The sequence below is a fragment of the Macrosteles quadrilineatus genome, unplaced genomic scaffold, assembly GCF_028750875.1.
Source record: "Macrosteles quadrilineatus isolate MER2022 unplaced genomic scaffold, UCM_ALF_1.0 Scaffold_3__2_contigs__length_128488019, whole genome shotgun sequence".
Lineage (NCBI taxonomy): Eukaryota > Metazoa > Arthropoda > Insecta > Hemiptera > Cicadellidae > Macrosteles > Macrosteles quadrilineatus.
In genome coordinates, this window is record NW_026542596.1 from 126917640 (window position 1) to 126943292 (window position 25653).

The 25653-nt window shown below is 35.3% G+C and overlaps 1 protein-coding gene across 2 annotated transcripts; it reads right to left on the bottom strand.

Moving 5' to 3' along the window:
- Positions 1 to 5661: 5661 nt before the first annotated feature.
- Positions 5662 to 18090, bottom strand: LOC128990753 (transmembrane protein 135-like). Of its 2 annotated transcripts, none has more exons than XM_054413309.1 (10): positions 18040 to 18090; positions 16176 to 16499; positions 15322 to 15452; positions 14940 to 15063; positions 13790 to 13932; positions 12600 to 12687; positions 11997 to 12164; positions 7201 to 7341; positions 6588 to 6751; positions 5662 to 5734 (listed from the first exon to the last, which is right to left on the bottom strand). In XM_054413309.1, exons 2-10 carry the CDS (start codon positions 16326 to 16328, stop codon positions 5680 to 5682), a joined length of 1167 nt encoding a protein of 388 aa, XP_054269284.1. In that variant the 5' UTR covers positions 16329 to 16499; positions 18040 to 18090; the 3' UTR covers positions 5662 to 5679. The 2 variants fall into 2 exon arrangements, with proteins under 2 accessions (XP_054269284.1, XP_054269285.1); XM_054413310.1 differs by lacking the exon at positions 18040 to 18090 and adding an exon at positions 17065 to 17094.
- Positions 18091 to 25653: the final 7563 nt, after the last annotated feature.

The following is a 25653-nucleotide window of genomic DNA, read 5'->3' on the forward strand; positions in this document are numbered from 1 at the left end:
TGTGTCTATCCACACCATTGGTATTTTATCCAGTTTTGAGAGAAAACTGTCCAAAACCTCATTTAAAAGAGCAACTAAAATACTATTCATCTGGCCAAACTAATTGAGGCCTTTAATAATTATTGCGCTTTGAAATCCCTTTTTCATAGAATCCCGCTGCCTGCGAGCTCGGCAATCTAGTTATAAGCAATTGGTGCTCCTAGTTGTCATTGAAGCGCCATTCTGTTTACCAAGTTTTCATTTTGTGACAAAATAAAGTCACTAGGAGCCAGGTACGGAACTGTAGAAAGGGTAGTTGAGTGAAAACCTTTTTGAATGAATGAACGGGATCTTGTTTGCTATTTGCTGTGTGATGTTGGACATTGCCATGAACAACTTTTTGGACATAAACTTTAGTTTAGCAATTTTGAAACTGATGGCATTTCAAGGCAGAACCTTCATTTATTGTATTCAGTTATTACATCACAACTAGCGGGATTGTCAACTGTAGCACACTTTTTAAACTTAAATTGCAAAAACGGGCGCAACAACATTTCCGCTCTGACGGCTGGACAGCTATTTAGGAGGTGAACACTAAAATTCTTTCTTAATAGGCATAGTATTTTCTTAACTACCTGTTCATAGCCAGGATTTGCTGATAGTGAAAACAGATCATAGCTAGTGTTATTTAGAGCGTATTGTGACATTCTTCTTCTTGCTCCTCCCTCAATAGGCACTGGCGGTGAAAAGTCACATTCCTGTGGTGGTAAAAACAAACCAACGACAGATTAGAATCATAGGTAAAACATACTCTCTAATATTTGACATCATGAGGATTATCTGGAAAGAATTCTAAGAGTGTTTCTGTCCAATATAATTTTGTTTTGATGTTTGTTTCATTGACTTACATAAACAAAATATTTTGAGATTTTAACCAAGTAAAAGCTCTTCACAATCTATAAACCATCCCTTACCTGGTAATAAAACTGTATAGCCAAAAGAGTATAGAATTCATTGTACAATTAACTCAGATAAAACAGAGAAATATTTAGTAGGCATCACACTCAAGAGTTATCGAACATCAAAATATGATCATGATTTTACAACGTAGGAAAAAAAGTATACTTGCAATATTCAAAGTTTATGTCATGACTATGATGCTACAATATGAATTAGTTACTGTATTCTAAATAACTTATCATTGTCTTCTCCAAAATTGTTATTTTCTTAAATTTAACCTATTTCTAATGATCAGAGCTATCTAACACCTAACGCCACAACCACAATAAAGCTGCCATACCTGATTTTGGATGTACGGTGGTAAAACGTTGTTGACAGGATACATCTGTTGGTAGGAAGTACAGGGAGGTAAGTACGGGGGTGGGAGATAGTTTGGGGTTTGATAAGCCCAACCAGGGTTCTCATAATTATTTGCCATACAGTCCGCTGCAACTGGTGCCACTGGAACAGGTTTTGACAATGGCTGCCAATAGTTCAGGGCAGGCTCTCCAAACTCTTCCTGAAATTAGTAAGGAAATTCTTAAGTATGGGCACTTTTCTTAAGTATAAAAGATGTTGAACCCGTTCAACTGCACTTGATATGTTTACATCTATAGGTTTGGCTACTACTCTAATCAACAAAAGAAACGGACATGACAAGGAATGGAAATAACAGACAAATTCTTGTGCCAGGGCTACTCCGTATGGGACACGGGAAGGAATCTGATAGGAACAATTTCTTTCTATAGTATGCACGCATAGGTAGCCAAAAAATTCCTAACTGAGCTCATATTTCATCCAAAAAGAAAGTTCCTGTCCCGTGTCCATTTTATTTCCATTTCCTGCCTAGTACAGTCCAACTGTCTACATGGGAAAGGACACTACATGCAGCGTAACAAAACATGACTATAAGAAAGATTTAATGCTCTTTTGGGAATTAACCAGAATCCGCAAGTGTAATGGCATGTCGTGTCATTTTGCCGCGTGTTGTGTCCTGTCTAGTTTATAGCAGCTTCCATTTGATAACATAGAGAAAATTCACTAGAAAACAACTTTTTTTCTTTTCTGTCTAGTCTAGCTTTGCATCTACTTCTGGTTTTCAAGTTATAATAATACACTGCTCTTAATGCTACTTTAAGTATTTTAAGATAAAGCAAAATGTTGATATCTGACTCCATCGCATTATCTATTTCAATAAAATTATCGAAAACAAAACTTAGCTTAGTTAGAAACCAAACTTTCCATATCAAATATAATGATACATCAATGTTAATGCACCGCTACTTAAGTTATAGTGTTTTAAGATTATGAAACTAAATAACAACTTAATTTTATAAGTTTCTAACTAGATTTAACTTTAGGTTGGCACTACTGGATATGTATGACAATATTTTGATGTTTTATATACTTTGTCTGACCATTGTATATTTTATTTGAAATAAGGAGGTGCAAGTGACATCATATTTAACTTCATTAGAAACTGTCAGTAAAATATTTAATTTAAATGACTAAGTGAATTCTATGTAGATATAACAAATATATTCTTGTTCCTTCACATTCACATAAGTCTCTGTTGTTTACACACACAAAATCAAAATAATCAAAACCAATCAAAACTTACTTCTGGAATATTTATTTCTGTTATATTAATTTTCAATAAACCCAACTAGTTGCACTATCTTGACGAGCTTCAATATTTTTCAATCACTTAAAACCAAATTTCAAAATTTTTAATTACTTCACTCAAGTGTTCTATTTTTGTTAGTTGTGTCAAAAAGTCAACATTATATCACAACAAGAACACATCAGCTGACTTCAGAATCTTTCATTTCAGAAGACATGTTCACAGTTCAAATTAATTTAATTTTAGAAGTCCTGCTTTCTATTACAACTATAACAAATTCACAAATGAAAAAATGTTTGAATTTATTTTTGATGTTTTTACAGTAAGGCTGGCTTATAATTTTAATTTGTTCATTTGAATTAAATTATTTTTATTACCTTGTTTATAAGTTCAGATTAACAACTCAAGTGCTGTAATAATTCTAACACAAAACAAAATGTATAGTTTTTGCTTATTTCAACACCCATTACAAGGCACAAAGCATACAGATAGGCCTACACATATGATGAACAACCATGCCGTAATAGTATATTACGTTACGGTAAGTGATGTTTTACCGTGCGAGCATGATAGTTGTCTTTAATCATTGGGCTTTTAAATATTGCAAAAGCTCTCAACATTCTAAATCTAATTTGTTTCCAACGACTGTGTGATTTTGTGCTCTTAACATATCAGAGCTTGCAATGGAGGGGGAAAAATTAATTTTTAACTATTATTTAGAAGTTAAAATCGCATGTGAAAAAGACTAATTTACAGAATTTCAAAATGATTTTTTAAATACTTAAAGAAATAATTAAGAATTTTCAGTTCATCCAGTGCATAGTTAGGATCTTTTTGAATTTATTTTAACTCAGTTTATTTTATCGTCAGTTTATTTTAACTCGATAAACACTTTAACAATGCCACGAGGTTCTTTTTTGTAGGATCATGTTTACACAGTAACCAGCCGGCGGGTGGAACTCTCTTAGCCGACAGCTGATAAATACATTAGGCTAAAAAAGTGGTGGGAACCCAGAAAAACTTCCTCAAACCGCCAAAATTTTGTGAACGGAGTAGAAGATAGTCAGCAACACTCATCTTCTGGGTTGAAATACTCATTAGTTAAAAAAAAATATGAAGTTCCAGTGTAAAAGTGAAATAAGTGATCACCTACATTAAGTGATAAACTGAATGTATCACCATAATGTGGTGCAATATTATTAATATTATTTTTCTGCAAAGTTAATTCATATTATACAGGGTAGGGCAATGAAAGCGCCCCAATTTATAAGCAGTACAAACTCAATAATATTCACCCTATGGATATAAATAGCACATCAAAACACAGCTTATCTTTTGCCATTTTAACTTAACAAAGTAATTTTTCCATTTTTGGAGAACGAAATCCTGCAAGTGACGTCCATGTCCTACTTGACATTAGGCACTTGAAAACTCCATCAAATACTCCTCCAGCATTTCTTCAGGAATCACTTTGGTTTTTGGACAATTCTTAGCTTCGGTTCAAGCAAATCTGTGGGGTGACTTTGAAAAACCTCGAACTTCAAGTAGCTTATTAGAAACCCCCCCCCCCCTTCAAAAAAAGGAGCCAACGTAAAGCTTTCAACAACAACAGCTTCCTGGTAAATCTCTTTGGACGTTGAGTTACTGCGACTCGCACTCTTTCAACATTTGCTGGTGTACAAAGAGTTTTGCGGCACCCACTGATTATTTTTAAGGTTTAAGCGTTTATCCTAAATAATTTTACCCAGTTCACCATTGTTTTCCAATCTGGAACAGTGCCATGTTGACCGAGGATGGAATGTGGTCCAAACAATCTCTGGGTTTTTGCACAAGAACCACTATTTTAAAAATAGGTTTGCACATCAAAATCTCAGTGTTAATAGCCTTGTTCATCATATTTACTAAAATGGCATAGTTTAATTGATGTTTTATGCACAGCTGATCATTCGTTGTTGCAACAATTAACATGTGACAGCTAAAACAAATTGTGGCGTTCTCATTGCCCCACCCTGTACTAACACAACTGCTCATTGCAGTAAACCTTGTTTATTGCTAGGATGTCCAGACCAGATGCCTTAACATGCCGATAATTGTGACAATAGATATTATGAATGCCATAATGAAAATTTCATATGTGAATCAGTCTGTTGCGGATTCATTTTAAAGCTTAAGGTCCAAGGACGTTGGGAAAAATATCAGAAGTGTCAAAAATTACCCCTGCTCTGCCCCACAGGCCATCAAAGATCCAGTCATTTTCTAATGGACATACTCATACCTACTGTGTTTCTACTGTATAAGCTGTTTTAAATATACCAGCTGATGTAGTAAACATTGCGTATTTGTGTGTTTATTGATTTTCGTGTTCTGTTTCTAGGTAAGAATGGTAATGCAGTGTTGAAATGTATCGTGTTAGTGGAAGACCACGAACACAGAAAACATATTACTATAACCCAGAATGCCAACCGCGTGGTAAAAAGCATTAAGTGTTTTGAGAGAGCTTTGCCTGTCAATCGTAGGCAGCGCCACCAGCGTTGCCATGCACTCAGCATAGCAACGCTGGTGGCGCTGCCTACGATTGACAGGCAAAGCTCTCTCAAAACACTTAATGCTTTTTACCATGCGGTTGGCATTCTGGGTTATAGTAGTAAGTTTTCTGTGCCGCGAATAAGGTTTAAAAAAAGGGTATTTAATTTCACTTTTGTATACATAGCTTAAGAGCAGAGCTGCTATGGTCGCCAAGTAATTTATAATTTGTTTCTAAATCACTAAGGTATGTAAGATTTTAAGCCACATGTTTTCTAATTCTGAAAAAATAATACATTAATAATTAACACATGCCATTTACAATAATAATCACTAATCGTCAACCAATGATTTACAATTTGCCTGAGGTATATAGTAAAAGACCAAAGGATCATGGGAATACTAGGTAAATCCAATGATGACTTTTTTTAATAACTACATTTAATAAATTACAAAACCTATTTATAAATTATTTTTACAATTTTTTCATCTTCTGAGGCAAGATTATGTCATGCTTGCGACCAAACTCAAATTGTCTTTGTCTTTGTATCCACTTAAACAGTTCTTATAAGCAAATGCTTCTCCACCAGTCCATATACAATTTCAGCCCTGTAACAATTCATTTAATTAATAATAGTACGGTTTAGTAGTTTGAAGATAGTCTTTAAGATACAAGTAGAAAAATTTAAGGTACAAGCCTTGGCGAGTGGCTTTAAAACTTCTATGAGTGTCTTTAAAGGCTAATTACGTGGCATACACTACTTGACCTACCATAGGTACAACCGTTTTTAAATTACAAACAATCACTACTCTTATTTAACTTCTATATAAGAGAAGTTAAGTTTTCGTTTATAGCATCTCATTGCCACTAATTGTGATGCCACTACTTATTATCCCAACCGCTCACTAATTGTATATTCAATTAAAATGGTCTCAACAGCAGATAAGTTAACGTTCAAAGCATTACAATTTTACTTCTTTTCTTTGAATCCTTGAACCTCATTGGTCCAAACTTGTACTAGTAAGTAAACAATACTGTGGTTGAATCTTTTCAATTCTAAGAACTGAACTGAAAAGGCTAGTTTAAAAACGGTCGTTGGTAAACAAGTTTTCTACTATTGAAATGGGCTACAGGATAGCACTGTAGCTATCTAACTTTAGGGTAGGAGGTATACAAATGTTTTGATCATGTCATTGGAGAATAAAGCAAGACTTTTCTTCCAAATCAAATAAATAAAAACTAATTAAGTTATTCAGAAATAAAATCCATCAGAGGTCAATTTAACTCATGTATCATAGTTTGAGACAGAACAGATAGTCATTACATACTACAATTTACTTTGTTCACCGATAGTTGACTCCTGAACCAACCTTTTTAATGTGTGTTTGATTTTTAGTTGCCGTTTGCCACATTTTGGTTGGGCCACATTTTATTTTAAGTAGTTTTGTGACTGTATGTTACCTGCCCACAGTGACCGTGTCCATGATGTTAAACATGTACGGGGGGAAGCAGTGTGGAAACACAGCCCTCGCGTGGTACAGCAGTCCCATACACACCATGAAGGCTATCTCTTTGTAATACCAACGTGGTAGGTCCCACCTCCTCCGTAACTCCTTACATAATATCTGTCAACAATCAACCATCTGTAAGTCTACAAAATATTAGTAGAGTGTTTAAACATTAGTTAAAGTGAGACCTAGGTCTTACTCTTGGATTACTTTTTTCAAGTTCTCTAGAAGACAAAACCGTTGCTTGTATAGATTTTCCTGGTAATCAGCGGCAAAATCATGAATATCTCCTGCGGTATTGTAGACATTATTTCCGTCTTCCGCAATCGTGTCAATAGCAGTTTTCCGACCGCACAATCATTCATTTTAAGTATTTTTGTTGATGACATTAAAGTAATCCGGTATTTTCACTGATATGGCAGTATCACAGTCCTATATTATTCGGATTACCGAGAGTCTACTGTACTTTAGATCACCACACTTAGTATACTACAGTAACATGCAGTCAAAATATAAAAAAAAATTAAGAAGAAAACACTTTAGACCTTTTAGTTGAGGATATTCACCTGGGAGAGGTTACTGAGCGCAAACAGTGCCAGAGATAGGTTAGGTTGGATCAGATAGCACAGGGATGCCACTACTCCAGCTGGCAGTGCGTGCCAGGCTTCATCTCTGCCCGTCGTCTGGACTAGAGCACAGCTTACCCCCTAGAATATAACGGATATTCAACTTCCCTACCTTAAAATAAAATCTCGGAAATTATAGTTCAGTATTCATGTACTACATTGTTCGACTCATGTAACTTTAACATACTCCCACTTGACCCTACACATCATGCTGCCGAGTCTGACACTCTTCTTGACTTAATAGTAGTATCAGATGTTGTAGACATTGTACATCATGGGCAGCTTCCAGTTCCAGCAGTATCCAAGCATGATCTCATATTTTGTGTGTATTCAGTTAAGGCACCTAAACCCAAGACTAAATTTATAAAATATAGGGATTTTAAGAATATGAATGAAGTTGAGTTTATGTCAGATATTCAGAAAACGCCATGGCACTTAATAGAAAATTCTCAATCTCTTGATGAAATGTTAAATGAACTAAACAGCAAAATTATAAATCTGTTTGACAAACATGTTCCAATTGTTTCAAAACGTTTGACCAAAAAACAACCAGTGCCTTGGATTACCCCTGAAATACGCAGCTTGATGGCTAGGCGCGACTGTCTTTTCAGGAGAGCAAAACGTTCCCGGAATCAAGAAGAAATGGAACAGTATCGTTATTTTCGAAATAGAGTTAAACAACTTTTGCGGAATTCAAAATTACGACATATTCGTATGCTTTTTGAAAACAATAACCAATCATCTAGAGTTTTATGGCGTAACGTAAAAAGTCTTGGGCTTGGGAAACAACCTGACGCACAGAGAGTCAATGTTCCTCTCAATGAATTAAACGCATTCTTCTCTTCCTTTGGTCAAAGCATCAATCAACAACAAGTTGAGAGTTATATAACGGAGTTAAGAAACTCCCCTGTATAAGAATTAGGATACCCCAAGTTTACTTTCAAACCTGTACTGCAGTCTGATGTTCTGAAATCTATTCGACGTATTCGCAGTAATGCTATTGGATCTGATGGCATTCCAATTCCCTTCATTAAGGACATTCTCTTTGCTATACTCCCCACTATCACCTGCATTTTCAACGCATCTCTAAGGCAAAGCATATTCCCGATTTCTTGGAAGTCTGCCCTAATTCGTCCCTTAAATAAGATTCCAGCACCTGCTTCTTGCCAGGATTTCAGGCCGATCAGTATATTGCCCGCATTATCTAAAGGCCTTGAAAGAATCGTGCACTGCCAAATCACTGAGTTTCTGACTGCAAACAATATCTTATGCAACTCACAGTCTGGCTTTCGAGCAGCTCACAGTACAGAAACAGCACTCTTACGTGTGACGGACGACATTAGACTAGCAATGGAACATCGGCAGGGTACGATTCTTACCCTATTTGATTTTTCTAAAACCTTTGACTGTGTAAATCATAAGCTCCTTTTGGAAAAGCTAAGGGCCATAGGGTTTTCAAATGGTGTATTGGACTGGCTGGGCTGGGATCCTATCTGTCAGACAGGTGGCAGTGTGTTGAGGTTGATGACTTACGATCTGACTGGGAGACAGTTACTAGTGGTGTACCTCAGGGGTCCATTCTTGGTCCTCTGTTGTTCGTACTATACATAAATGACTTGAGCTCAGTCCTCACACACTGTAAATACCACATGTATGCTGACGACTTACAGATTTATACACATTTTTCACCCAAACAGATCAACGAAAGTGTTCTGAGAGTGAACGAAGATATTGAGAAAATCATTACTTGGACTAATAAACACGGACTCAGACTCAACCACGAAAAAACTAAACCGATCATAATTTGTCATCCACGTTTACGGAACTCTATTGACTTTCTGACGACGAATCCAATTACTATAAATGGAACAGATTTGCTTTACAATGACAAGGTCAAAAACTTAGGGCTTACTATCAACTCGACACTTACTTGGGGCGATGCGGTAGTAGACATCCGTAAAAAGGTGTTTTTGCATCAATCCACTCACTTAAAAAGCTACAGAATTTCTTGCCTTTGCACATAAAGTTAAATCACTTGGTCACCTGGTTAAATCACTTGTTTTTCCCCACTTCACTTACTGCAGCTCTGTGATCAATGACATGACTGTAAACCTCGCTGATGCTCTCCAACGCACTCAGAACTACTGCCTAAGATTCATTTATGATCTAAGACGCAGTGAGCGCATCACACCTTTCTACATTCATTCTAAGTTATTAAAGCTATGTGATCTGAGATCAATCAAAATTCTTTCGCTAACCTATTCAATATTAAAAAACAATTTTCCAAAATATTTTGTAGATGATTTTAGGTTTGTAGCTGAAGAAAGTGTCAGATACTCACGCCATGCATCATTAACTTTGCGTATGCCTCACCATAGGGCCGCAGTTTACGACAGAGCCTTTATTGTAACTGCTTGCCGTCTTTGGAACGATCTCCCTTTAGCTATTAAATCCCTCGATAGTCGTTCCCGGTTTGTGGCAGCACTAAAAAATCTCTATTTTGAACGTATGGCCATGGTAGGTTTGTCGTAGGGGCCTGTGCGCATAGCGGTCGCTGACTTTTATGTATGTGTGGGTGAGTGTGTGTGTGTAAGTATTTTTAAAATTTACTGATTTTTTATAAAAGTTTCTGTATCTATGATTTCTGTTTTGTTTTATTGTATAAGCTGATTATGTTAAAATATTTATATTATGTTTTAAAGTACAGGTTAAGTGTAAGAAAGGGCCATGTGGCCCTAACTTTGTCTGTATAAATAAATGATTTTTCATTTCATTTAATTTCATTTCATGTACTATTGGGTATACATGTACTCCATGCTTAGTCTATACTATTATAAAAAAGAGGTGGTTGCTGTATGTGTGTATGTGTGTATGGGAAAAGTAAACTCGAAAAATACTGGTCGGATTGGGCTGAAATTTGGCATGATGATAGCTCACATTCCCGATTAACATATAGGCATATTCTTATTTCAAAAATCCTTTCGGGCTCCGCCCCAGTGGCTCTGGAGTTTCCCATGTTAACCTTATGAGAAATGGAATTATTGAATCTTAACAGCTGTTTCAAATTAAACAAGTTGGTTCTGTTCTATGATGTTCAATAGCATTAAAGTTACAAGGATTACCAACAGGGTGCAGCACTATTATTTCTTTTACATTTATGACAACAGCTAATTTGCAACCAAAAGGTGAGTGAGCGTAGCGAACGAACTTCAACCTGGAGGCGAGTTAGCGTAGCGAACGAGCTAACCTGAAGGCAAGTGAGCGCAGCGAATGAGCTCCAACCTAATGGTGAGTGAGCGTAGCGAACGAGCTCCAACCTAAAGGTGAGTGAGCGTAGCGAACGAGCTCCAACCTAAAGGTGAGTGAGCGTAGCGAACAAACTTCAACCAGGACGTGATTGAGCCATGCGAACGAGATAATCTTGAAAATTAAGAAGTTAAACGGGGCAAAGCCCGCGGGTTACAGCTAGTCAAATATAAAAAAATCAGTCTAACTAGAAATTATTATTGGTGTCACTCATTCATTGATCACTAGTGTACATGTTGCTCGAATTCGAGCAATTACAAAGTATTACAGGAGTTATTTCAGATTGAATAACAGTCATATTTACAATGAGTTTAAAAGAGTCAACTCAAATATTACCGTTGTGTAACTCAGACCCTGTTTATCTTCGTTATTGATAAACCTAAAGAATTCCAGCCGGTTTTCTCCTTCTCCAAATGCCTCGCTGTACAGGTAACACAGGTCATTAATAGAGGGCCAATTGAGAACGAAAAGTCTTTTTGGGGTAGTGCTAGGGTGCATTTGTAACCAAATAGTTGAAGTTGTCCAGGTTCAGGTTCAGACTGTGATGAGTTAAGCCTATTACGCGCCCCTGTTCTGTAGCTGCGGTCGTTATCACGATTGCGCCTCCTGTCTATGTTTCGTTGTCGTTGCGTCGGAGACATTTAAAAGAAATAAACAACAAATAATAAACAAATTATAGCTACACAAAACAACGATAAATGCACAAATTTAAGCTACAATCATGCTAACACAATCCAATATAGCGACACAAAACAACGATAAATACACAAATTTAAGATACAACCATACTAACACGATCCGTCTTTGGGGTTATGTTTACACAAACTCAAATAGTAAATAAATGTACTCAATGTGTTTCATTGAATAGAAAAGTAAATAACAGCAATAAAATTATACAGCTGATCAAAATGTAAACAATTATGTTCTTCATAAGGATAACATGGGAACTTTCAAAGCCACTGGGGCAGAGCCCAAGGGACTTTTTCAAAAATGTAACGTCAGTTTGCAAATCTACGCAACACGCTCTTTCCAATGAGACGTCAATGGATAAAATCGGTTAAGAAATGGCGGAGAAGTTCAACCGACAAACTTTCGTGTAGCGTATTAATTATATAGATTGGATTTTTAAGATCCTGGCTAAGAAACCAGCTGATCTTAGTAACAATCCTCTCATCTAATCCATTTTACACACTTATTTACTCCATTTGCCTCAAAAGATGCAACTCTGGTTTTTCGGTGCCGTAACAACCTAATCTAAAAAAAATCGTATTGTTTTTAGAAATAGCACATTAAAGTACAGAAACAGTACATTTTTGTTATCAAGTTTTCCTTGTGTATCCCGTTTTGTAGGGTGATCAATCAAAACATTTTAAAATTTTAAAAACATAATTGTTACTGTACGCATCATCAATTAAACACTCTCAACTTACCTTAAACAAAGATACATAAAGTCCAGCGAAAAACGGAAGCCTCAAATTATCCAATTTAAAGAAAGCTTTGAAAAAAGAACTTGGTTTGTAAAATAACTTTAGAAAGTTCAATGTCAGGACTTTGAAGCATTGGAGAGCTGCACCATAACATACAAATGTCACAGCAGTCTGGAACAAACACCAATGATTCCGATTTAGATTGATTACCATAATACCAAAGCTCTAAAATCTAAAACATGGAATATTTAGCTATAATCGTTAACTATTGATAAACGTAGACATCTCTATGTTAAAGATAACGCTAATTTTTAAACACAGAAAAATAATCAGAAATTGAGATATTTCTGAAGATATTCTGAGATATTTCAGAAGACTCATTCATATATTTTAGGCTATGAATCGTAAAAATAACCAGAAACTGCACCATTCTATGTAATGCACAGACAAAACATTAATTTGTATTTATATAGATTGACTCTTAAATCAAGTTCAAACTCTAAAACAAGGAGTATTAGCTAAGATTATATGTTTTCTTCACACATTTCCTTTCAACATTTTTGGTGTGGTGTCAATATTTTCTTTTGACTATTTGCGAGACAATACCTTTTTGATATCCTCTAAACATTCGCCAGAGTGTGGACATTGTTTTCTTCTCTCTGGGTCGTTAGGGAGCTTGTGAGGGGTGAACGGCCTGTAAAATAAAGTTGTCCCATTGGTTATTTGAGATTTTTAAATTATTTTACTATTGTTTTATTGCTAAGAGTTTTGATTACATTAAATGCTAGACCACAATGTAATTTTAAGTACATGGACCCAAGTTTCAGGGGTTTTTGAGGGAAAGCAGGCTTATCTAAATGAGTTGTATACATCCTAGCACAAAAAAAACTTTCTTTGGTTTAGGTAAACTTTCCTGTGTTTTCAGTTTTCAGTGACAGTGAAAGTGAAATATTGTGATAGCGTGAAGTGTTGGTGCATATGTCAGGATGGATTCTTTTCCACCGCTTTTCCAACCAAACTCCTTACAATTTTTGTCATTGTTAAAACACTAGCAGTATTTTTCAGCTGCACTACAACAGTGGTTGAATTCAACTAAGAAGTTTGTAAACAAATTTATGGACACTATACCTTTTAGTACTGATAGAACTTAACATTCCATGGCAATGCTAAAGGTTTCACTAAAAACTTTTTAATGAACATAGTTGAGTTGAGCCACCAACATACTGAGGTAAATTACTAATTCCTATCGCAAATACACCAACCAAATTAAACTGACTTGTGTAACGTTGTAGCATCTTTTATGTCAGATTAACTATCTTAGTAGGAAAAACTATATCTGAGAGTGGTTCATTCAATTAACGTATGTCTTTTTTTAAATAGAAAATAGACTACAGCTGGTCCATACAGGGTGGACCATTTTAGATAGAGAAGATATAGCAAACTCTGGTATTCACTATTCCAAGTTTTTGTAAACACTTCAAAATTATGTGTCACTCCAAGGGAGTTTACGTTTAAAAATTTTCCCCCAGAATCCCGGATTTTTAGGGAACACTCAAAATTTTCAAAACCGTGAAATGAAAATTCTTGTTAAGATTGCACAACCACCAAAAGGGTATCTCTATATATTTACTTAGAAAAGTATTACATGGGGAGGTCTTGAATTTTTATTCACCCTATACAGGATGTCTACCTACTTAAGTATCCAAAGGTTAACATCGGTTTTTTTTTAAGGATGGAACGTCTACTTCACGTTAGTCAAAGTAGACATTTACAAGAACACTAATGTTGGAACCTACCACAGTACCGTGTATGAGTCTTTAAAAGCTCTCAGGCAGTACAGCAAGAGGGAACTGCACGTCGTAAACAAAAGAATCTCTTTGGTCAAAGTCATTTCAAGTACCTTCTCATCCTTAAACACCTTTAGGTAGAGATCAGAAACCTAGCAAACAACATAATACAACTTAAGTATTTGATTACCAACATCATGGCAAACTGGAAAATGAGATATTCCGTTACTTGGTTTACATTAAAGGTACAACATGTATGTTCTGGCAATAGCAATATTGAGGTATATTTCTGGTATATCTCAACCTGAAAAAAGTGTTGACACAAGCGTTATTGGAATACAATTAATACTCATTATTTTATTTTATTTTTTTTGTATGTCCCACCTTCAAATCATAGGAAGCTATGCTCCAGCCCAGTTCCTTTTTTACACATCACTTCTGGCTAGTCCTAGAGGGATGCGTCATTATCATATAGATAAAATCCATTGGTCTCATAACTTTTAATTCCGTTTCAACCATTGCTTATAAGTTGAGTATTATATATTTTAAACCACAGCAATTGATCTTACAGTTAAATGTCTAAATAATAAAGTGACACAAAAACCTTAGAGTTTGGAAGGAACGTCATGTGTTCCAATTGGAATAAACGCATCTCTGTAGAGTATTTTTTCCCTGTGATAACTTATGGACATTGATAAAATTAATTTACATCTAGAACAAGCGCTTAATCAACCAACAGTTTGCATTGGACAAGGCGATGTAGAATCACCATATCTTCTCTGCGTTCTCTCCCCGTGGCGAGGCACAGAACTACTAGTTTAAAATAATAAAATTTCAACTAGTTAGTTTGATGAATAATAGCAAGAACACAATTTTTATTCTCTCAGTATCCCAATTTGCAACCTGTAAGGGATGATATGGGTTCAATATCGGTTGATTAACAGTGTGAGCACCTATTCAAATTTGACAGTCAATACATCATCTTTCACATGTATCGTATCACATAGTAAATCATTATTTAGGTGTAAACATGTCGAGTTTTTTTGGAAGTCATATTAGACTTGTCCGTACTCCGTAAAGTTTTATTGAACAATTTTTACTGAGGATGGTTACTATTTTCAGACAATACTACATTTGTCCTGGTCTTATTCGTACTTACCATGGCAATGAAAAGTGTCAGGTTAGTTTCTCTTCTTGAATTATCTTCAATAAATATTCCAGCTCCTCCTATGAAGCCTGGTATCAGTCCTAAAGTATACGGAGTGTATCTTCCTAGAATCCATCTGTAAACAACAGAATAATTAGAAAACAGCAGTCGGTCATTTCAATTAGATACATGAAAAAGGCTGATGAGAAACGTTTAGATGAAAAGAGACAATCAACTTGAAAAACATTTAAAGTCAATTTAATTCTGTCAAATTGTTTTATTTATAACTTATTTTTTTATCGTTGTGAATTTTTCACTCTTGTGCTTGTGTTCATTTTTACATACTTTTTGTAATTAATTTATTAGGAAGTTTAATTTTAACCGTGATTATTACCTGAGAAAGCACATACATGCTACTGAAGTTCCTCCAGCAAATCCTCCAAATAGACAGGACTTGCAGAAGTTTACCAGTTGTTGTAGCAGCACATGCTTCTGGTAGCTCTGCTTCTTCGGCAGATTCTGAAGCTAAACACAACAGAAGATGTGTATGAGGAATAGTAAATGTCTCAAAGTCCTTACATCAACAAAGGCATCATGCATTTGATTCTCAAGTCAATGATCATGGAGTTGATCAAGTAATTTATCTTTTTGACCAAGTAATGTAAAGTAATTGATCAAAATCATTAATAATGTCATTGAAGGAATCTTTGGTAATGTCAAGGTCTGCATAATAGCTCCCTTCCCTTACTATAGGCGGATATCCGCTAGCATTTTGTGCATCGCGGACGGTATATCTGCCTATCTTTTTTGGCTCCGCCTACGTTAGGCGGATATATTTTGAATTTGTTTCAATCCTGAATATAATCTGGGGGAGCGAGCTGGCCTAGTGGTTAAGAGTGCGAGACACCGGTTCCTGATGTCCCGGGTTCAAATCCCAACAAATCACTAATAAATGTGATAATGATGTAACCCCTAGGTCTAGCCTGAAGTAATGTGAAAAACAATCCCGGGCTCGTGCCTAGCGTCCTTAGACAAAAAAATCCTGAATATTATCCAGCCGGTCTAGTTTCCAAGCTTCAAAGGCATGCCCATCGTACTTTTCTTGAAAAACTAAACACTGTTGATATTTCAATATTTATACCAAATAAAATGTATCACTCCTCTCTAAATTTTTTCAACAACCCAAAACCTAACCTTGTAAAAATGTGACAAATACAAATGGAAAGATTATATTGCTGAATCACTCACCAAATAAATTAGCAAGAAGAATTTGGTGCTACCTTTTACGCTTTGTAAGAATGTTCCCAAAGCATTGTAAGCACAACTGGAGGTCCAAGGATGTAGTACTTCACAGTTCAAGTCTCTTATCAGCTGGTACCTCTGTTTGCTCAGGATTGTCATCACTCTTGCAGGATCTCTCTGATAACAAGTTTATCACTACCTCACTCAACCCCCATCACTCCCGCATCACTCATTTGCATTCAATGACCCGCTTTGCATTCACTTTCTTTGAACTGCTCTACACGACTTTTACTGTCATAGTCGAAATTTGGTCAACACTGCATAGTTTGCCTAAAACAGTGAAACATTTGATTTGTTTGTTAGAACTTTTTTTGTAAAGGAATCAAAACATTTTTAATAATTTGTATTTGATTTGTTAGTAGTATTTTTTAGAATGGATATTGAAATAAACTTCAAATATTTTGTGGGTATTTTTTTATAATGCTTCGCTTTTGGGATCATTAACAATTAAACTAATTACTGCTAAACAACAAAACTAATATTTAAAATCAAAATAGACCCACTATTATAGCTTTTTGATTATTCAAAATGGTCCCAGTTATAACAATACCTGACCTAGCAAATGAATAAAATGTTTATTTTATATTTTTCACCCTTAAACATGAAAATGCCTATATTTTCAGTACAGTTTTTTGAAGAGCTTAAAAGAAATTATGTGTACATTGAAACGTTGTTGTAGGATAAAATGTTAGGTTAATCAATTCCCAAAAAACTGTTCATTTAAATTAATATGTTGTACTCATGGACGAAAAGTGTTTTCAGTTTTACTTTAGATATTGTCATTCAGATCTTTCATTATATGGTGTTGGATGGCAGAAATGTTAAAAACTCTTACCATATTCGTCCTATAAAAAACTAAGAGTCTTAAACTGTTAACACAAAACATAGAGTGTAGTTTATCATGGAACTACTGTGCTAGTTTGGTTAAGCAAATAAAACATGAAAGCGGAGTATTTGTGATAACCATATGATTGTGATCATATGTGTAATAGGAAGGCACAATTTACCTGTTGTAGGCTATGTGAACTAGGTGTAAGCTAGTCTTTGGCGAGTATGTATAATAAATATAAATTAAGTTAAATTTAATTATGTAGGATATGGGTTTGGTTCAAAAGAATATTTGGTTTTCTTCTCCTCAAAACATATTTATTCAACTTCAAGGAACAAAATAAAATATGTTTTAATTTATTTTATGTTTGAATACAACTAACTGCACCTCAAACAAGGGAATAAGTAGGAACTTACTCCCTTGTCCATAACTGTATAAGTAAAAAAAAGTTTCAAATAAATGTGTTACAGGCAAACAAAAGTTAGCCTATACCATTATAATAGCTCATGGATTTATCAAATTTCTCTCTTGACTTCAACAGAATACTCTGCCACTCTCATCCTGAATCAATCTGACCATGATTATGATACAAGATTTAGAAATGGTCTAAAACAACTGCTAGACATAAAAAAGCGACTTTCAACCGACAATACTCTTCTTTAAAAGCTTACAGTATCTCTTAATGTTATTACAGAAGGCTTATTATTCTGTAGGTACCGGTATTGGACTTTTGGAAAAGCCGTCACCTGTTTCTTTTTTTGTTTCAACGGTGTTTTACAATTATATTATTACTAAAATAGTCTCAAGCTGATCTACAAAAGTGATAAATCAGTAAATTTACGTATATGTAATCTATGATAATAAAATCAACTACAATACCGTTACGTTATTATTAATACAGTAATAAAATTCTCACCTCTATATTAATAAGTAATTTAAAATCACTTATTGCATCAATAATATTTTGTAAGGTATATTTACCCATGATGTGATGTAACGTATAACTTATATACTTCCAATGTTGAACTCCATGTTACACTACTACAACAATCAGGAAAATTTTATGTTTTTTGTAATTTCTAAACCAACTTTAATCACTCACGTAAGTTGAACAGTTCAGACTAAACATTATACACCAATTAATTAAATATTGATCAAACTTCTCTAATATTAAAAACCAAAGATAAAATAAACAGTTCAGTGTAGTGAGCCACACAAACTGCCAACAGACAGTTGAATACATATTTCACACTCAGTTAGAAACACCAGCTATTTGCTGATGTGACAATTATTGAACACCAACTCAGCTTGAGAATTGTTTTCACATTCAAGATTATCAAACTTGATTTAATCAAATATGAATTTTAAAATAAATTATAAAGTGGTAATTTACTTAGAAATATTTAAATGATTACATTTTGATCAAACATTTAAAGGGACACCAAATCAATTTGTGATCTAAAATTGTACTAAACACTTTAAAATTAAACATTATACAAATTTAGAAGTAAAAACAATCTACAGTATATTATTAATGTTTGCCAGAGATATGTTACATATATATGATTAAACCAGAGCTAAACACAGTCTCACATGTTTTCCTTATGGAGAATCAATCAATTGTACATTTATTTGTACGTAGAACTTAAAAAATTTGGCAAATTTATTTGCTTCATAACAAGCTTTGAAAATGTAACAAAAATTAAAAAAGAAAAACATACTAGCACCAAATCTGTACTATAACTGTGTCAATTTGTTATACTAAATGTGAAATGCAAATTAAAATTTACTATTATATACTGTTTTATTATATAAAAAAAACTACAAATAATTAAATTTGCTTAATCTCCAGGTTTGCTGTGGCAAGGTGGTTTTGTTGAATGCTAATTTTAGTATTTTATACTATTTTTTAGTATAGTTCAAAGGTATAAAATATTGATCATATCAATAAATTGTCTTTAACTTCATATTCTTGTAACATTGCCTTTTTTATAAAAATAATCTGAACTTTGCTTGGTTTCTTCGCAGTTTGCTTTTGCGGCTGGAGTAGGCTTCATGAAGGATGTCATACAGCCTTTAGTGATGTCCTAATGAGGATCAAACTGCAGTTGTCCGTTGTTTAGTAAGAATTCCTTAACAGCTAATATACTAGTACACCTCTGAAAACTTGTTAGTTTTTGCATCTATTCTAACCCAAACAGTTTAGCTACTAGGACTCCTAGTTCCTCTCCCATCTGGATGATCACCATAAAGTAAGTTGTCATGGATGCTATCATCTGAAATATTTCATCATTATCAATAAAATAAATACTACATAAAGTTGGGACAAAACTAACTGCAGTATTTTTTCCTACTGTTATAGAATCAAAAAGGTTCACTTTACCACTTATTATTTACTTACCTTACCGTACTATCGTTGTGTTAACTTTTATTACTACTATTAAGCTATAATGCTGTTATTGAGAAGTTGAACCAGTATCCAGTATCTTCAAATCAGAGTTGATAACTGTGGATAATATATTGGTTGCCCTAAATATCCTCCTTAATGTCGCTAAATCTAGATTGCCATTGCCATTTTCAGAGGCACATAAAGCATTAATTTTCGACTTTAATCTATCAAATATCATAGTATGAAAAACTCAAAAAGAAAGTATAAGTTCAACTGCAAAGCACTTTTATAACATGCACGTTTAACTAAGTTTTCTTTGAGTAAAAAACTGGCTATGTTGGTACTTATAGATGGGAGTTGTATCCCTACAGACTGATTGGCTTACAGAGACAATGAGTTGTCTGTTGATGGGGAAGAAGCCACAAGCTGTGATGGAAAGAGGGTCTCTATGAAGCTGTTTGATGAACAAGATTATCTGCAAACAAATTAATAAAACAGAATCAATATTTGTACAAAGTCTTGGCCTTGGAATGGCCAATATGTTTTGTTGTGTTAAGTGACTGAGCTGGAAGGTCAACAGAGTTCAAAGTCAAGGTGTAGCACTTATGTATACCTGATCCGTCTCCTGTTTAATTTATGCTCTCGTAATAATCTTTTTATTTTACCACATATGGAGTAATAATAGCTATAGCAATTAGTGTAAGAGGCGTCCATTTTCCTAAATTCCAATTTGTGGTATAGATGTTTCTTTACTAAAGTCTTTTCACAAAATTTAGGTGGTTTAAGGGGAAAAGGTTTACTTGGTTACCCCACCACTTTTTTATTACTCTATATATCAGCTGATCAACTATCAGCTGTTATTTCAAAGTTAGGCATTAATAAGGCATTTATTCAGTCATTCAGCACATTACAAGCTAACAACAGACATAGTCACATTTTATTTAAAAGAATTCCAACGGTCTAACAATAAGAAAATGTAAAATGTAAAAACACATCTGACATGTAGGCCTACATAGAAAAAACATTTACAACACCGTGCATACACAACATTTAGTTAGGGTGAGATGGAGGAGATGAAATCTCTTTCCCTCAAACCACCTAAATTTTGTAAGCGGAGTATAGTTTCTTTTTAATGTAGATCATATTGGAACATTGTGAGAATTAAACTCATGTTAAAAATTGTCTGATGGTAGTATATAATGCCACAAGGCTGGCGAGTAGGTGTTCATGGTCCGAGCATGACTCTCACACAGGATTTCATGCGAATATCGTTAAGACTTTCTTGGTTGAGTAAGGCCGGCCACACAGAACCGGATGGTGCGGGGCGCGACATGGCATTTTGCCCCAGGGCGTCTTGTGCGACGGGAATTACACAGGTGCTTACAGGACCAGACGAGGCAGGGCACGTCGAAAAGATGCCCGCAGGCAAAATGTAAAGCTGTCCAAAATTATACCCCCGAGGCAAGCCGTTGCCGGGCAAAGCTTTCTGCTCATTCACAGTCTAGTTATTCCCTCAAGGGCTAATTTTGATTATTTTATTATTTTGATTATTTTACAACTGATACAATTTTACATATATGACTGTAAGATTTATTGAGATCATAATGAAAAAAATACCCCCGCCGCAGCAAACCTGCAGACTAAGCGAATTTCCATTTCCCTGAATGGATTTAGTGTATAAAATGTCTCCTTAAAATTATCACATGTATTCCCTATTTAAATAGAATCAGTTTAAAACATACTTAGGTTTGCTGCAACAGGGAGGGTAAAAGTGTTTTTTATGTAAAATGTTAATAGTTAGTAAGAAATAAAAACATTTTCCAAATTTGGGCAAAATATGTTTATAAACAAGCAAACTACAACAGTTTACTTATTCTCCATAAGAATAACATGGGAATTTTAAATTTACAATTTTTTGGAATTTTCTCCGTAACCATTAGGCGCATTATAACGCTTCAATATACTAAATTATTTGTTTTTTTAAGCTCTACAAAATAGTTTCGAAATAAATTGCAAAATTTTATGTTTTTTGGGTCAAAAATGAGAAAAACCCATTTTTACCCCATAAAAGCCCCCATAAACCCCCGTTCCCATGGTCCGATCATGCTGGTTCGCGAACTCGTTCGAATAAACGTAGGTTTACACGTTTGTACCAAATTTCATCAAAATCGGATCATTTTTGCTCGAGTTATCGCGCTAACGGACACATATATATATATATATATATATATATATATAAATATATATATATGAATTTGAACGGATGGTGTTTTTGACCTCTAGGGACCTCAAAACGAAAAAAAAAATCGGTCCCGGGTCCAGGTCTTACCGTGAGTACTACGGTAATAGCTTATTCCCTATATGGGAAATTCGCTAAAACCACTAATTTTATGCCTTTTTGAAAAGTATCTTGTGAGAGTGTTGGATAAGTTTACTGGACTCCAACTAATTTTCCTCCTCTCCAGCAGATTTTCCTTCTCTCCAGCTGATTTCCTCCTCTCCAGCTGATTTTCCTCCTTCAGCAGATTTTTCTCCTTCAGCTGATTTTCCTCCTCTCCAGCTGATTTCCTCCTCTCCAGCTGATTTCCTCCTCTCCAGCTGATTTTCCTCCTTCAGCAGATTTTTCTCCTTCAGCTGATTTTCCTCCTCTCCAGCTGATTTCCTCCTCTCCAGCTGATTTCCTCCTCTCCAGCTGATTTTCCTCCTTCAGCAGATTTTCCTCCTTCAGCAGATTTTCCTCCTTCAGCAGATTTCCTCCTCTCCAGCAGATTTTCCTCCTTCAGCAGATTTTCCTCCTTCAGCTGATTTCCTCCTCTCCAGCTGATTTCCTCCTCTCCAGCTGATTTTCCTCCTTCAGCAGATTTTCCTCCTCTCCAGCTGATTTCCTCCTCTCCAGCAGATTTCCTCCTCTCCAGCTGATGGTCCAAGCTCTTTGCCGCAGTGTGATGAAAGAGTTTATCAAACAATCAATATTATCAACTTATTCAAATTATTAAAATTTGGCATTTAAAATACAGTAACTAGCTTACCTGTTCCCCACACATTCTGGGGAGTCCAGCAAATCTCTCTCTCCTCAGCTCTTGTAAGATACCCGTCCTCTAGAGAAAGAATATGATATTTTAATGTACATTCTACTTTGTGTTGGCCATCTGTCATAAAAATTATTATGGTAATCAATTCTGGATCCATCATATTATTAAAGAACCCGAGTTCTTAAAAGTCAGTTTTGTTTGCTGTGCTCGTAGTTTCAGAATTGCCACAGTTTTCATCCAGAACATGGAAATATTTTTCGATACTGTGTGAGACATTAAAAAATAAAGTTAATATTCAGAAATCATCCTTAATTTTATATTTTAAGATCTTAAATATCAAAATAACTAAGATAATTAGTGGCTTGATCCATTACAACTAGTTACAGTGTTACCACTCACTGCAATTATAATGCTACTAGTGGAACACGCCAGGACGGGTACGGAGGCAACATTGACTACAAGATACAGCACGGACTGAACATTCCCTGCGATCTGAGACTGAACCAGGATGATGCGGTAGAGAAACATCATGGACTCGAGAAACACAAAGAAGAGGTTGACAACGTAGAAGCGGCCGTAGCAGAGGCTAAGGAGATCAGCTAGGTCAGTCAGCTGGGCGTGTAGCAGACGACAGCGTTCCTGGACCACCACACGGGCGACAGGAGTGTCCTTCAACCTCTCCTTGTGGTAGACCTGGGGGTGACAGACAGTAGTCTGTGAAGGTAATGTTTTTATCACAAGATGTTTCATACTTTTTTATTGAATATTTAGCTAATATAGGTTACATAGGTACTTGACAAATTTGTTTAAAAACTAGGAATAATTTGAGAGCTCATATAAGAGATAAACAGTGTACTGACAAGAAGAACAAGTTTAAGCTATAGTCATACGACTTGTTTGTAAGGCAAAAAAGTACTGTAAGGCTCAAATTCAGACAATGAGTCATATAGTAAATGATTGCCCTTTACTTGATTTACTATGGGTCAACTTGACAATGAAATAGCAGTGTTACTAGTTGCATTCAGTCTGGGTGCACGGCCGCGCTAGGACCTGGGGTGTAGGGGGGAGTGTTTATTGCTCATTTCCAAAAACATCTGGCCCACACAGCTCTGGGGTTGTTTAGCTGTCTTCATGGCTAGGCGTGGTGGAAGGGGGTGGGTGATATGTACACAGGACAGCTAGTAGAGAATATTTATAACATATTGTCTTAACAGTACAGTTTTTTTACAAATCAGCTTACCCAAGAAGTGGTGATGAGACGGTAGCGATAGCATATTTCACTGCAGAACACTACATTCACTATGGTGTTAACAAACCCCATTTCCCCTGCAAATGTTTTCACCAAGAGATCGAACACTAGTCCTAAGAATGGTTTGTTTGTAGGGTAAAAGAAAGTGAAAGACACCACGTTGGTGCCTACAGTGTATGTTAGATGGTACAGAAGGTGCCAAAGAATCCCACGTTTCCTAGGGTTGTATTGTACAAGGGTGATTTGATTTAGATCGTCAACTTTGCTGTCAAAGTCCTCCAGACCTTGAAGAAGTCTGATCTTCTGATGGTCTGTACTCAGTAGAGCAGCCAAGTAACACCTGAGAAATAATAGTTACTCAATATTTTTATTACCGTGTTACCAGTTAAGACATAAACTTTGTTTATAGATTTTTTCTTCAAAAGGAAATTCCTCATCCTACCATTGGTTCTTTGAGACCTCCGTCTTAATCAGCATTTGTCTCTATTGATTTAAAACTGTTCAAAAATGAAAAAAAGTATTAGGAGTATTAGGATGCGGTTATGAATTTCATAACCCTATGTAACAGAGAGTATAAATCACGCTATTATGTATAGAGTGGAACCATCATACAATTTTTAAAAGGCACTATAAATTGCTATACTTTGTTATAGCAGACTTACCTGAATGGAAAAGTTTCTATCTGTACATGAATCTCTAAAACTTTACAATATTAGGCAAAATAACAATTTTATTTTATCTGATCTGATAAATATCTAAAAATACTCAACTAAAGTATTTTAGATTTCGAAAGAGAGATTTCTTGGCATAAAAAGAATAAAATTTTCTGTTTCTCAAGCCAGAATAATGGACCCACCAATGTAGGCTCTCTATTGTAACAAAAAATACCAACTAAGATCAGCTGTTTCATTAGCCAGTATTATTTATTTAAAGCTCAGGAACAGGAACAGCTGGGTCCAGTTTCGAACCATCAAAGAGCAACTGACTTCTCAGGAACAAACCGGCAACCTTATGATTGTTAGCACTATAACCACTCGGCTACCCTGCCCCCAACCTACCATTTGCGCAAGTCGTAGAAGATGGTGACCGGAGGGCTCTGCCGCCTCAGTTTGAGGGTTGTATGCATCATGACTGAGAACCCCAGATGGAGCCCCAGACAGTATAGCAGCCACTTAATACTGTATCTCAACCCTCGAGCTGTGGAGGACGTGAGTCCCCCGATAGAACAGTACCCGAGCACCTAAGTGCAGAGAGTCAGGACAAAAGTATACCACACTGTTGTGGAAAATAGAAATTTGTTTAAAGTAGTTTGGTGAGTTTAAGATAGTTATAGGAATTATAGGGTGGGTACCTGATTCAGATAATCGATACATACATTATTTGGGGTTAAATGCAATTGAAATAATTATTTATGAGACAAACCATAGTGTACAATTACAACTTTTTTGTACAAACATTTTTACAAATAATTAGACGGCAGGTAAATTACAGCTAAGCAGAAGAAAAACTTAACGATTGCAAGGTTCAACACCCTTGAAATACATACAGTATAAGCAGCATTGAAAAAATTGGAAGAACGAATACCTAATTTATAAAACATAAATCTTTGGAAAGCAATGTAAACTCATTAAGCAAAAAATCAATAATAGTCTAAAACTAATAAACGGTATCAGCATTCTGACACATACTTTCTCCCATAAGTTTGTCAACAACCTTTATCATGCGTAAGCGGTGAGATTAAATAAAGGGATATGGAATTTGTACAATTTTCTTCAGAATTTAAAGGACTACAATAACATACTAAATTTTTATCAAAATCGTTCGAGCCAATTTTGGGAAAATCTGATTTACCGTTATTTTATGGGGTTTTTATGGGAAAATAACATAATTTACAATAACTTTTGAACCGTAATTTTTACAGAGAT

Bases quoted from the DNA above. Each gene is read 5' to 3' on its own strand.
- LOC128990753 (XM_054413309.1), bottom strand. From the start codon at position 16,328: ATGACAATCCTGAGCAAACAGAGGTACCAGCTGATAAGAGACTTGAAC. The intron at 7,342-11,996 runs GTAAGTTGAGAG...GTTATATTCTAG, and splicing joins TTTATGTATCTTTGTTTAAG to GGGGTAAGCTGTGCTCTAGT. The intron at 5,735-6,587 runs GTAACATACAGT...GAATTGTTACAG, and splicing joins GACACGGTCACTGTGGGCAG to GGCTGAAATTGTATATGGAC.